Below are 14,239 nucleotides of genomic sequence, written 5' to 3'. Positions count from 1 at the left end.
TATAATATTTCCGTGCTTTTAATAAGGGTATCATACTTTCTATTAAATAAATCATCGGGTGCTCTATACAATATCTTCATCATCCACATGCATATTCTATAAATGAGTATATTATAATCGACACGCGCTAGCTAGGCCTTTCGCGCGGGGAATGTTGATTCCCGAAGACTTGCCCGAAGCCTTGTCCCCCAGTGTTATCCACGGACTTAGATGACAAGCCTGCTCAGTCGAATCCCAGGTCCAAGCCAGACAGAACTCGGATCGATCTCGACAGATTTTAGAACAACTTTGGGCGGATATGATGTCGTTGATGGATATGGTCGCTTCGTCCAGCCGTCCCACGTAGTCCCAATTCTTGTGTCCGACTTCGAGTACTGGAGAGTCGAAAGACGGGGCACCGTAAATATCCCACAGATCAATCCACAGCACCAGCTCGGAAGTGTTGTGAAACGTTTTACCGACGCTGAGCATGTCGGATGACGAAGCCAGTCCATGAAAAGAGGCGATTGGCGCACAGAATCGTTCCGGTGTGATTTTCGTGGCTTGGGGTTGCTCGCCATTGAAGAAGATGGTGTATCGCTCATCAAGATAGATTCCAATCTTGATCAATGTGGTTGCGACCAGCTTGTCGCCCCAGGTCTCCTCGAGAGCTTCCAAATGAGCCGCGGAGACGACCGTGGGGTTCGCGAAAAGATCGCGTATTGCCGATCGAGACAAAATCACGGAGGACCCTCCATGCGCGAAACGGCCCTTGTAGTCACCTACTGCATTCCCGAGATAGTAGGAGACACTGGGGTCAAGGTGCTCGAGTAGACGCTGGAGAGAAGGCTGTAGGAGGTATGTATCGTCATCGGCTAAGATATACCAGCTTTTATCCGGCATCTTCTGGTAGCATAGTTCAAGTCCGGAGATAAACTTTTTCTGGGTTAGCATTCCCATTTCAAGCACCAAGTAGTTTGAACTCATAAGAAGAGGCATACTACCAACCTTTAATGCATCTAGCTCCCACCCGAATGATTTCGATAGGGAGCGCGCAGTGGCCGTATCTCCACTGGAGATAGCGGTAGTCATGTTGGAATATTTAAACAATCTCGAATGCACTAAGCCGGAAGGTAGCGATCCAGTTTCCAGCATTCGAGCCACAAGATCGTGAACAGGGATCTTCTGGCCATGGTAGCTGTAAGGTTTTGCCGGTGGCGTAGAGAAATCTCCGACAATAAGGAGATTGTCGAGTGCTTTCCCCTCGTGCGCTTCGAGCCAAGCCGCAATACGATCTTTCGTTCCGTATCCAGATTTCATCACTACAGCGACATCGTTAGGGAGGGCGATTGGAAACGCAGGCTGTCCTGAGAGCCACCAGCTGTCTTTGAAATGAGTCGGGAGAGTCGCAGCTGCAGCATTGAGGTTAAAACGAACAGCAAGGCGTAAAGGATGATCGTACGGGAGGGTCAGCCACAGCACGAGCAGAATGAGTGGGATTAACAGAAACACACGCCAGCGCCGAGAGGCGCATTGTCGCCCTATTTTCATGGTTGCATTGTTGTGTTGCTTGAGGATCCAGAAGCTGATGGCGAGATAGTCAAAATGAATGATCCTCACCTTGGAGCCTAAGAAGTGAAAGAAAGCTGCTAGTAGCTGGTTAGTGCTATTTATTAATTTAATTTGTATTAATAAGAGAATTGGCCCCTCCTTGGCAATTTCCGATTTTCGCCCGCTTAGCTCGCCAACTAAGTACTATCTGCCTACGGAAGCGTCCATGAGACACCCAGACTCACTCAGTTTCCAATTATTTCCCTTTCGAGGATGTTTTGTGGCACGGAGTACGTATGTACAAGAGAAGGCGCGCTGTTTCTCTCTTTCATTGCCGCCTAGAGTGAAGCGACCACAAGGTCATTTTGAAAGGAATGCACTGCACCAACTCCTAAGCCAACTCTATTAATCACCTGTCACACTGATAAATACTCGTATGCTCAGCCTTCACACTTATATCACACTGAGCAAAAGCCTCTGCTGTTGGGTCATAGAAAAACTGTAAATTGCATCCCAAAATAGCATAGTTTCAGGGACACTGGTAGAATTTTCAGCCAATGGTCATTAATTACTTGTGTCTTTTGGTTGGCACTAAACTAGAATAGTACTAGTCCTCTTTGCCAAATTTGGAACCTTGGGCATCCCACGTTTGCCCATGCACGTGTCGATGGATATTAAGCGAGAACCTTCCTTGATATATCTCTACAGTGTAATTATAGCTTACAAGCAGGTTAAGTTGGAAGTATTTATGGAGCTATCATCCACAAATAAACAGTTCCAGCGAGGCCTAAGCCCCAAAGTAGAAATTCAGAATAATTTACTTAATTCTACCGACATAACTCTTGTTCTTCTACGAAGATTAATAGAACAAAATATATAGAGTATATTAGTGTTGAATATACATATTGCTATCTTCTACACAGTATACGCTTGACAAACAACATTATAAATCTCTCACCTAAAATACCCCGCGGCTTCGAAGATCAGTCTTTCTGTCAAATATCCGCGCCACAACTAAATGGTACCTAATCACCCAAGCATGGAATAAGTGGATCCGATCAAATAGCCTCTCCATAGTTAGTACTTCTGACAAACAAGACCGTTTAACTTTCTGAGTGGTACTCCGTAAGTTTCCTATCTGCCCGTATTGGTGTATTCAGGAAAGTGGGCCTCAGGCGACAGAGCCTCGGGCAATCAACAATGAAATCATCGTGGGTCAAACTGCCACTCACCAATCGCCCAATGTGTTTACCGCTGAGGGATTAAAAGCACTATATTCCTCTCCAATAGATCTCCTAGACAAATATAGCATAGTAATATACTAGGTATTATATATCGCTCACCTATAAACAGGCATCTACCCCGCAGCCAGACGTGAACCTCATGGAATCATGTTCCGCAGCGACTCCCAACCCTCGAAATTGAGACGGGCGAGCCTCCTTCCTCGAATTCGTCGCACTCTGAAGGCTCCTGATCGTCCGATCGCCATACGAAAGGAATGCATCACCGACAGGAAAACAACACTCGTACTCCGACCATACGGCGATGCACAGTCCGAGGTAGCCTACCAGATTTGCGACCTCGACGGCGTGACGCAGTTAACGGTGTCGGGGCACAAGTTTGGTGGTCGCTCATGTCGAGAATTCCGCGACTCATCGGGGTTACCGCTATTCGAGCTCCATAAGAAATCCTCCTTTCGCACTGGGTGGTGCGTGACACTGCCTGGGTGTGTTTCGGCGAATATTGCGACGGGGGGTCTGCGACGGTCGTTTTCATCCAGTGTTGAGAGCTTCTATCTGTCGTTTGAGAATGTTGCTGCTCTAGATTGTAAACACAAAGAAGATAAGCAGCTGACGCTGGAGATCGAGAGATTTGGCAATGCGCTTGCGTCGTTCGATATTGTGGATGGGGATCGGAAGGTCGCGGAGGTGCGCGAGAGTATTCCGCATAATCGCACGTTGGCTTTGATGCCAGGTTCGAAACGTGGTTGGAGACCGGCGATTGATATTATTATCATGCCACATGTGGATATTACCCTGGTGTGTGGTCTGATGGTTTGCGAGAGTATATGGACTGACGTGGTTGTAGGCAACGGTCATTGCGGTCATTGCATCAGACTCAACTTTCACTGCCAATTATTGAGCGTGCAAGAATGCGTCCATATTCATACCCAGATGGAGACATTCTATTGGAATTAATGACATTATGCGTGATGAAAAGGGTTGGATTTTTTCTCGCTTTTGGCTGATATTTTTCTAGCTATGCATTCATTGTATTCAACCTGGACGATTTTCAGGATGTAGATATCACAAGTACAATTACTACACATTGCACAGCTGCTAAGAACACTAAGATGAACCCGTGGTCTAGATAACATTCTGTAATATACAGATACAATAACGAGTATCCCACGAAACAGCAATGTTTATTGTAGTTTTGAACAAGCCACTTCCAGAACTCTTCTGGAAGCCAATAGTAGTATAACCCATCATCAGAAGCTTCCGCTCTGATGATTATTATAAAACCAAATTTCCAGTACTATACCCGCAGGATCCATTGCCGGGTTTCGTCCGTTATTTTGTGTTGACGAGGTGGCAAAATCCCGTCTCCCAGACACATGCGTCCAGTCCAAAAGCTGCCGTTCATCAATATTAGGACCTCCTCCAGGAGCAGAGCCAGTCAACGTTCCCAATTCATATGGAGTTGACATTTCTACTTCCCTGTGTGTGCCTGAATATGTTGGTCCTGGTTTGATCGAGTGTGATAGCGACATTATGAGTGGCCACGTACCATTGGCATTATTGGTGATATGAGACAAACTGAATCCACTCGGAATCGAGACTCTCCTTTGTGACAATTCGGTGCCAAGTTCGCTTTTGACTTTTACTTTGATGTACTTGCCTGCTACACCGTACAGGGCTTGGAAAAGTTGTTGTTTCCTGTATTTTTGATAGAATGTCAAAGACCGAGTTGACTGTAACACATCGACGAAACTCCCGAGACACTGGAGATCATTCGACTCGGATGTTTCAACAATGTGTTCTGAAAAGAAAAAGGAAGAGTTCGCTACAACTTACAGCGACAGCCATGGTGACAGCTGAATCACGAGTGATGGGCACGTGAAATAGAAGGTGAGGCAGAATCATTTCCAGATTATCACGGCACAAGATTCCTTGATTCCAACAAATCTCTTTCATTTGTTAGCCCTCCAAAACATTGGCATTCTCCGAAAAGCCAGTGCAGGTCACCGTTGACTATAATCAGATCGGCATCAGTGACCAACCAGATGAATATATCTTTAGGGAGTAGTCTGTAAATCCGGATATTAGGATCAACAATAAGCAAAAAGCATATGATCCGGACTATTTCCAATAACAAGACTTAATAGACAATGCCAAAAACATATGCAGAGTTGAGGAAACAGCGCAGACTTTGGCTATCCGCAAACAGGTGTGGGCTATTTCAACTGGGGGCACGAAAAGGTCTCTTGTACTCGATCCCGGTAAGATTCTCATGACATAAGTATAGAGGGCTTTAAGCGTGTCTCTTCGTTATTTCTGTCTCGCGTTGATACCGCAAAGAATATCTAGAGTCGATGTCATCTCATGTGGATGTCAGGCGAGTTCGTGCTGCTGATGATCTTGGAGATATCTAGTTGCAAAAAGAGCATGCACGGATAATGACGTTGAGACGTAGGTGTCGATGGTTGAGGACTGAGACTGGTGTCCTGCAACTTGGAAGGTTGTGCCTGAGCGCTAGCTAGCTGATAGCGAAAATCCGATGAGGACAGTGCATTACTCAGTAGCACCATATTGAGATTACGCTCCTCCATCTTATTGACGAAGTAGTCAATTTTTTCCTCTCTTTGAAATGGTCAGCCGTTGTTGATTCGGGCTCTATCAAGAAATCACTCGCTATTTGGCTGAGATCAAAACCCTTTGCCTTTTCTCCCGCAACCTGCTGGGTATTTGGTATGCGCGTAGGGACTTTGCCCCAACTCATTGAGTGCATCATGGACTGGACCAAACACAGCGGATCTATAGACATCAGCAAACAATTACATGACTTCGATTCATCTATTTCCGGAAGGAAATAAGGAACTATTTTGTTTTAGTATACCTTCAGTTCTCTACAGCGGTTACGCTAGTATAATTATTAGCATTCCAGAGGGAGCAAGCATAGATATCTACATAGCTCGTGGTTGACTTGACAATAGCTTAACACTTTCATCCGTATGGTCCGGGGGCATGAGGGCCTCTGGTGCGATATCCTCAGAACTCCGCTCCATTTGTTCTTTAAAGACAGTGGAGTTTTACAACGCCCAAAAAAGCTCTCTGAAAGACACAATCGCGCAGTTTTAGGAATACGGAGGCGAGAGCTATTCATGGGAAAGTGGAGTCTTTGAGAGCGGCGGGATGCCAAGACCCCAGTAGACTAGCGGAGCCAGCTTTCCAGTTCCGTCTCCGCCATCTTACATTGACTCATGTTGTGAAAACCTCTATACGGTCCACAGTGCACAGGGGAAATGGGGAATAGAGCAGGAGAAGCTATACCAGCTACACGCACGTAGCCTACTAAGGAGCGTATATATTCAACTAGATATACATTCAACGTCTCATCTAGATGCCACTCTCACCATCCTCTTCTCTGGGATAGAGGATTCGGGGTTGACACCATTGTGCGTAGCCAAGGCGCTAGGGAGGAATCGGTCCGAATACCACTTCTTCAACACCTCACATTTCCTTCACGCCTTGTATTCGAACCCTACCTAGTTTTTCGTGTTTACAATTCAACTCCAGCACCAAGATGTCGTTTTTGTCTGACTCCGACACAAGCTTCCGCAGCATCCCCTCCTCGGCACCTGTGATTGTCGAGCAGGAGGCACTAGAGTAGCTTACTGCTTTTACACCCCTTAACCCAAAGATGACACAAAAAATGTGTTGGATATATTTTTGAATTTATTTTCCCAAACAAGGCGGGGCAAACCTACTGGAAGAAATAAGGGGATTTAGAACGAATAATGAAATATGCCAGCATGCCAAGTCTCTTGTAGAAGGGTCTATTATTCCCACTCAAGGCACACTCAAAGACGCCCTCCATTACTATCTACCCCAGTTTTGGGGTAGAAGATTCTATTGAGAACCTTGATGCGGAACTGGACGAAACTAGTGACAAGGGACACGCAGGCATGGCTGAAGAAGGCATGCCTGGAGAGAGATGGGAGAAGTGTTGTATTACTGGTGCGGTGGATAGGGCATTTGCCGGTGATAGTGACCTACGTGCGTCCACATATTGCGACATAATTCCACTTTGCTTAGGAAATTGGAATTCAGATGTAGAACAATACTCCGCATAAAAATTTGGGTGACTTTATATCGATGCTTTCCTGCTCTTCGTTCACGAATCAACTTTACCCAATCTTCTATGAACGAGCCAAGGTACGCCATTACAATTGGTCATCTCTTAGACGGTGCCTTCTGACGATTCGATTTTTGCCCTTGAGGCGACAGAAGAAAATACATACCAAATTAAAAATTATCAGCCGGAAGAGACGTTTTCGAGACTGCTTGCCGTTTCTGGAGTTGATACTTTTAGGCAGAATAATACACGCCATAACTGCCGAGCCCAATGCTTCCGGAGGTACATGCACTGGTCGCCCATATCTTGCACGCTTCTGGAAAGGCAATGCAAGTGGACAAAATATTGAGGGACCGCGATGAAACGCATGTTTTAGCTAGAGACGGCAGCTCAGACATTGAAAATATTCTTTCCACCAGCGTGTTGGCCTTCACCAGTTCTGGGTCCTAGCCTGAGAGAGACCCCCACGTTCGACAGCCTTCCGCGGCGGGGGAAAAGAAAGATTCTAAGGACAGACCAGGTAGACTTATCTTTCCAAGTTCTACAATGCGAATGACGACGCTTTCAGAGTACTGGAGTTTCTTGTTCACTTATGTTCTTACTTCACTATGCGGAGCACTTGTACAGCTAAACTTCTATTACTTAGGCTTTCGGGTTAACAAAACCTTGATTAATTAATTTGTCCATAGAACTTTCGACCACACGTTCGTCAAAGCGAGTGCGCTATATTGCACAACATATCAGATACTGACGGCCTCGACTACTGCTCCCGTTGGTCAACAGAACCGGTTTCGCCTTTGGGTGGCTTATTAAGTTATGGTGTCAGATCCACTAAATGAATGCACATACATAGTGCTAGGATACGAATCCAATGATGTGTATTATTTAGCAATAATCTCCGCAAAGGCCTCACTATCATATAGATGGTATAAGCCATAAACGTCATTCTCCTAGGGAGGTGCTACAGTCACACGCCACTACATGTCATAGCCAATATACAAAGAAAGATTTGTCTCTCTCGTACAAACTCTTTATGTGTAGACCGCATTTTTCTAACGAGTTCCTGTTGAAAGACTGTGCCATAAAGAGGAAGCCACATTCCTGCATCTGAAAAAGCCCAACAGAAATGTGTCATCAACCAAAGTATCGTGACAATTGTAATTCACCCAACCAACTAGAAAATTAGTCAAGAATCATAATAGAACATTCGAAAATGTGAATAAGGAGATATATATTACCACATTTACTTCTTTAATCTGCCGAATTCGCGACGAATATGCCTCCTACCCATCTGTGCGTCTGCAAGTGAGTCTTCTACTGGATGATTATCCAGTGCAATGCCTGGTGACGGGTTTATTAAAACAATTGTAAACTAAGAATACAGAGAAACGGTGCTGCCACAAGGCCGTATATGCAGAAACAGAGGGCGTGGGCAAGGAGTGAAAATATACCCATTATAAATTTATTTGGAGGTCAAATGCGACATATGTTGGGCCTCGAGAAGTTTTGGGGCGGGAAGGTATGGCGTTCCAAATACTTCTACGAATATTTTGCGTCTTAGTTCTATGATAAGACAAATATTTAGATTTTGGTTTCCAGTAGTGGGGATTACGTGTATTCAAGTAATATTATTTAGTGCCAACATACGCGAAGGAGAAAGGCCACAACCCGCTCTACCGTAAAGCAATTTGAGAGGCCCAGAAATTGGAATGAGCAACCAACTTGATCACGAAGTATAAAGTAGCTCTTGGTAACCCATCAGAAACAATACAGAAGTGGAATGGAATCTAAATGGGACCATGTTTAGATAAATGTAAGCGTGCGACGATACCATGTGTCTTCTTGCGCAACTCACCGACTCCGTCTTGTGCTTGAGCTACCGCAGTTGGAACACCCCCTTTGAATATCTTTTTGGAAATATTTGACATATCTGTTAACAAAGCATTGACTGAGAGATTCAGGTGCACCATGTGCCTGCAGCTGCCCTATTATTAGAAGTCTACGATTCCTAAGACAGGGGAAGTATATTATGCTGTTCTCCATGGGCGGAACGCAGAGATTCCGCTGAGCCACAACCATTCTAACTCCCACTTATACCTCTTTGGTATAGTTCCGGTTATGACATAAAAGGCGAAGCCCAAGCACTAAACAGAAAAGGAAAGCATCGTATGCGTCTAGAAATCTTGTCATACGATGATCATCAGATCGAAGTTATAAGACAGTAGATAAATGGAAGGGCAAAACCTAGGGACAACAATATCCTATACTAAACATAAGAAATCATAGGCAGTTCTAGAATATCTACAGATTTATTTATAACTAAATAGCCAGGTACACATATTTACGCTATCACTTTTTCCCCCGATTGAATGTCTTCAATGGATCTACCCTCTTCTTCACACCGGCATAGTGCCGGCCCTTGCCCTTCCCCTTTGTACGGTTTTTATCCCTTGCATTCCGAATCCGATTATCACTAGCTTTCCTGAACGCCACATATCCAACATCCTCGCTCGAAATACCCTTTCTACCCTTAGAGGGCATCAAATAGTCGGGAATATGCTTCAGGTGAGGTTGAACGCGCGCAGAACGGACCTCATCGTCATGACGCAGCTGGCGCAGTTCTTCAGGATTGTCTTCAAAGTGTCGCTTGAGTTTCTCGCTCTTGATCAGTTCCTGACGGATCTCGCGTGCACGAGCTTCCTGTATAGCGAGTCGAGTCACAGCGCGAAGAGCGTCGGTCATTCGGTAACGGAACGCATCAACTTGTTTCATTTCGAAATGATACGGTTTGACTTCGTGTCCGAGTTTGGCTTGTCGCTTTACTATCTTGGCCAAAACAGATTCGTCGTCCTTCGCTGCTGAGATACTGGTGGGCTTATGTTTGCCAAACTGATCCGAAGGGATGACAAATGACAATGCCATGCCTGTCTGTCCTGCTCTCCCGGTACGGCCAATTCGGTGGGTATAAGACTTGGAAGTCGTGGGGAGATCAAAGTTCAGTACGCAAGCGACATTTTGAAAGTCGATACCACGAGATATGCCGTAGTCTTTTTCTTTTCCAGTAAGCTTCTTGCGCTTATTGGAACGGGTGGACTTTGTATTCTCTTCCTCGTCTTCGTCACTAGAGCCCATTGCCTTGGTGTCCTCGTCTCCAGTAGTCGCTTTTGACTTTTTAGATGATTTCCGAGCTCCCATAACCTCTTGTTCATCGGCCGCAATAATAATATCGTAGACACCCTTGTTAAACTCCTCAACAACGTGTATCCGAGAATTGATGGGCAATTCTGAATTGAGCACACAGCTCTTGATTCCGAACTGTTCAAGGAACAGCTTGAGACGATAGCAACGGTCCACATCTCCAACAAATATAATAACCTTGCCCTTGATCAACTGAAGCTTGAAAATAACGTAGGTGAGAAGAAACTTTTCATCCTCAGCGCATCTGGTAGTGAAACAGGCATCAGCAACTGAACTCACTTTCCACCAACGGGGCATGTCCACTTACTTGACAACATACTGACTGACGCCGGCACCTTGGTCGTCCTTATCCTCCAGTTTCAACACAACAGGGCTCCGGCAAAACAAACCCTTCAATGTATCCACCTCAGACGTAAGAGTGGCACTCATCAGGAACGTCTGGACACCACGAGGGATTGCCTTTGCCAATCCATTAATATCTTCCTCATATCCATATGACAGCACCAAGTCTGCTTCGTCAATCACAAGGTGTGTGACGTTTTCCAAAGAAAGAGCGGAATTGCCGAGATTGGTAATGACACGCGAAGGTGTCGAGATAATCAAATCCGGCTGGTCCGCCAGCATTGTACGCTGCACGGCATCCGAAACCTTCTGCGTTAGGTTCACCGAGCGAACATCCTTTCCACAGAAGGCAGCGAACGTGGTGACGACCTTTTGGACCTGATCTGCGAGCTCTCGGGTGGGGACGAGGATGAGGCCTGTGGTAGCTTTCAAAGATGGATCGGCCTGGATAAATACGTCTGTTAGGTTTCATATGTGCTAGACTATAAAATGCAGATATGGCCCAGAGAGAACGTACAGTCTTTTTCTGGAGAATAGTCTGTAGGATCGGGAGCACGTAGGCCGCAGTCTTCCCGGAGCCAGTCTTTGCGCGAGCTGGGCACATTAGTCTTTCCCATCATCACTAGATTGTTCTCGAGTCTAGAATACATACCCAAGATATCCTTTCCCTCAAGTGCTAAAGGAATAGCCTTAGCTTGAACCAATGTAGGCTTGGTAAATTTCTCTTTTATCAAAGCTTGGCGCAGGCGCGGATCGAGATTGAGACTTTCGAAGTCGATGTCAGTCGCATCTTTAGCTGTTTTCCCCTCTGCCGCCTCCGTGGAGGGCACGTCATTAGCATCGAGTTTTCGCTTCATATTTTCAAGGTCTGGGCTCCTCTCCGAGGACTGAAGAGGCAGTCGAGATAGTTGACAAGAATGTTTCGAGCGGGTTAGAAAATCTGTTGGGCGGTGAGATTTTCCGGGGGCAGTATTTTTCAACTCCACCGAAAGTGACTAAGGTCAGCTGACCGGAACCAGAAGTAAGCCGGATGGTGTGTACGCGTAGCTGACCTACACGCTTTCTGGGACCCTGACAAAGATGTGACTGGTTCCTCAACATTAGGTCGTCGTCGTCAATAAAGGGTTGGTGTGATGCGGGATCTTGTAAATTCGGTGATAGAATCCTCAGACGATATGGACCACATCAAACGCGCATGAAGGGCCTGGAAATGGTCAGAGTCAAGGGCCGCCCATTTGTCAGGTAACCTGATGGATATCTAAACAACTTCTCAATAAAATTCCACTGGGTCAAAAGAGATAAAGATCACTAATTAGTCAGGTAAATCCTTGAATTATTGGCAGATCTTTCCTACCGTCAACTCCCTATAGAAGTTGGATAAGTACCTTCGGAGCTGAATATTCGCTTCTATCATCGGCGAAGAACTGTTCATTTCCCCTGACTGGGTGATCGACAGTGGTACTCTGAACCGAGCGTTTAGTGACTTCCTACGCCTGTCCAGGACATTTGCTCAGATTAGTCCTTTGAGTACATTTCCTAACTAGAACCTCAGGACGACTTGTCTGATGCGCAGGGCGTTTTATTTTTATCCGGTAACAAGCCCTTGCGATCCAGCCTTTAATCCTTTGCCTCTCAGATCCTTGCAATACGTCGTGTATTTGGGGAATGTAATACGAGAAAAACTAAGTATACGGGAAATTATTATGGCCATTTGAAGCGGTAAAAATCAAGGACAAAATACCAAGATTCTGGCAGACTATAATCATGGAGTACTTGATATTAAAACTAACTAGTAAGGCAACCAAAAGAAACCTGCAGGGTGCTTACTACTCCCATGGCATTTTGAGATCACCTCGAGACTTATTTCATTCCCTCGTTCGGCAAGGTGGTAGGTCAGCGGTGCACACCCAAAAAGCAAAAAAGCCAAAAGAAAGAGGCAAGAATAAGCAAAAACCAACTTGCAGCTGGCGTCGTATTTCGAGAGTGGAGATTTTCAGACGGCTGATGCCTGCCTTCCAAAACGTATCGTGAATATCGTGAATATCATGAGTGGCCTTACAACCGCCCTCCTAGATTATTTTTTTTTTTTTTTTTCTGCTTGAAGGGATAATCAGGGATCAAAATTCAGACGATTATGAGAATAATAGTATAACAAGTCAGCCGAAACAAAACCAAGTAACATGTAAACAGCTTCACTCGTACGGTAGTTAATCAAAACCTAAGTTCGTTTGTCGCATAATTGAGAAATCGGGGCAGTGTCCTATCGGTAATCTTACCCACATGAAGCACTTTAACATTGTGCTCAACCGTGTAGATTTTACCAAAATTTAATCGTGACATATAATCCAGCTTTTGGTCAGGCGAAGCGGGTGTTACCTCTATGGGCTCTTTGGTTATACCCCGTTCGGCAGGGTCAACCTTGGGATACGTGCCTTCCATATAAATAACTGCATGCTTGGACGGATCGACACCTGGTTTAGCTACTCCCTTTCGGGAGTAGGTACTCACAGGACTTTAATAAGACTGATTAGTAGATATATCCTGGTAAAAATTCGCTCAAATAGAAAAACTCAAAAACTCACAAGCACCAAGCACATTGATCTAGTGCTTTAACAACCACCATACGCCGAATTCCGCTGTGGATTCGCTCGTTGAATCTACCGAAAAACACAGGCCCTTCGCTGATGTGACTTTGGGTGCCTCGTCCAGTTGAACCTTCATTTTCGTGCCACAGAATAGAAAATACCTTGAGGACCTTTAGCCAAGGATCACCGATGGGAAATATATTCCATGATAGATGGTCATACCCGTCCAACTGTAAAGAAGCTCTTGGGGTTCTTTTGCACCACGTAGCCTAGCACGCAGTGAGAACGGGATTTATATGACATCAAACAAGGTCAGTACATACGCGGGTCCAATGGTATAATGCTGTTGGAGCTGGCTGCCGAGATGACTCTTTGGGGGCCAGGGATGGTTGGGGAGTGCGTGGTTGGCGGGCCAGTGGTCAGGTTTCCCGAACCTCTCCATATATGCTCGAATCCTGGAGTTTGTGGAATCGATGGGGAAGAGTATCCCTGGCCACTTCCCAAACCAGTCCTAGGAGCCGTTCGCGATGCATGATTTTCATTTGGAATACCAGACTGGCCCGGGCCAGCATGTTGACCAGGTGCCCAAGTGTAATTTCCCGGATTACTGTAAATTTTGAAACATTGATGTTCCTGTCAGTATCCACAGGTTCCCTAATAGATATGCATGTCGAAGCTTTGCTAACATACATGGTAGAAGGCCTTGGCTGTGAAGAGTATGGTTGCTGAGCTGATGCGGGAACGGCTGGTAGGCTGGAATAAGGCGAGGGACTAGTATAAGGATAACCGCCCCGGGAGGGATCGCCTGCATACTCGTATGGTCGAGATTGCATAGACGGGTGGGAACGAGGAACCACGCTCACAAGGATTTAGCATAAGAATTGAAGATGGTTGGTATCGCCATACCTTAACGGATCTGGTGCGAGGGGTGCTACAAGAGTTTCATCGTTGCTTTCTCTGCGCGGGTGAACATACTGTGCTCCTATGGATTTGTGATACGTGAGTGCGTTGCTGTAACCCTCTGAGATTCTCAATTCTTACCCGGACGATGGCGAGAGGCCTGCTGGCCGTTGAAGTTGTAAGGCGAGCTCATGATCGCAGCATTGCTGTCCAGTCACAGGCCAATATGTTCACAGGTGGGCGTATCCCCTTGAGCTGTTCTCAGCTAGATCTATCCAACGTTGAACCAGCAGAGAAAGCAAGGCTGTCGCATGCCCAGGGGTTTG

At 45.7% G+C, this 14,239-nt stretch overlaps 4 protein-coding genes across 4 annotated transcripts; 1 reads left to right on the top strand and 3 right to left on the bottom strand.

Moving 5' to 3' along the window:
* Positions 1-111: 111 nt before the first annotated feature.
* Positions 112-1,530, bottom strand: ATNIH1004_008237 (uncharacterized protein; the record flags this gene model as incomplete). Its single annotated transcript, XM_033572849.1, has 1 exon — positions 112-1,530. The coding sequence occupies one exon, from the start codon at positions 1,528-1,530 to the stop codon at positions 112-114; it is 1,419 nt and encodes a 472-aa protein (XP_033423401.1).
* A 1,391-nt stretch (positions 1,531-2,921) lies between these two features.
* On the top strand, positions 2,922-3,672 carry ATNIH1004_008236 (uncharacterized protein; the record flags this gene model as incomplete). Its single annotated transcript, XM_033572848.1, has 2 exons — positions 2,922-3,569; positions 3,619-3,672. 2 exons carry the CDS (start codon positions 2,922-2,924, stop codon positions 3,670-3,672), a joined length of 702 nt encoding a protein of 233 aa, XP_033423400.1.
* Positions 3,673-9,237: 5,565 nt separating this feature from the next.
* dbp9 (ATP-dependent DNA/RNA helicase) lies at positions 9,238-11,285 on the bottom strand (the record flags this gene model as incomplete). Its single annotated transcript, XM_033572847.1, has 4 exons — positions 9,238-10,330; positions 10,394-10,872; positions 10,946-11,022; positions 11,081-11,285. The coding sequence occupies 4 exons, from the start codon at positions 11,283-11,285 to the stop codon at positions 9,238-9,240; spliced, it is 1,854 nt and encodes a 617-aa protein (XP_033423399.1).
* A 1,354-nt stretch (positions 11,286-12,639) lies between these two features.
* Positions 12,640-14,106, bottom strand: ATNIH1004_008234 (uncharacterized protein; the record flags this gene model as incomplete). The annotated part of the gene is made up of 7 exons (XM_033572846.1): positions 12,640-12,940; positions 13,011-13,174; positions 13,236-13,282; positions 13,337-13,620; positions 13,704-13,871; positions 13,920-13,995; positions 14,055-14,106. The coding sequence occupies 7 exons, from the start codon at positions 14,104-14,106 to the stop codon at positions 12,640-12,642; spliced, it is 1,092 nt and encodes a 363-aa protein (XP_033423398.1).
* Positions 14,107-14,239: the final 133 nt, after the last annotated feature.

Source organism: Aspergillus tanneri, assembly GCF_003426965.1.
Source record: "Aspergillus tanneri strain NIH1004 chromosome Unknown AapTan_6_pilon_pilon_pilon, whole genome shotgun sequence".
Taxonomy (NCBI): Eukaryota; Fungi; Ascomycota; class Eurotiomycetes; order Eurotiales; family Aspergillaceae; genus Aspergillus; species Aspergillus tanneri.
Note: the sequence above shows the minus strand (reverse complement) of the source record. Positions and strands in the feature narration are given on the sequence as shown.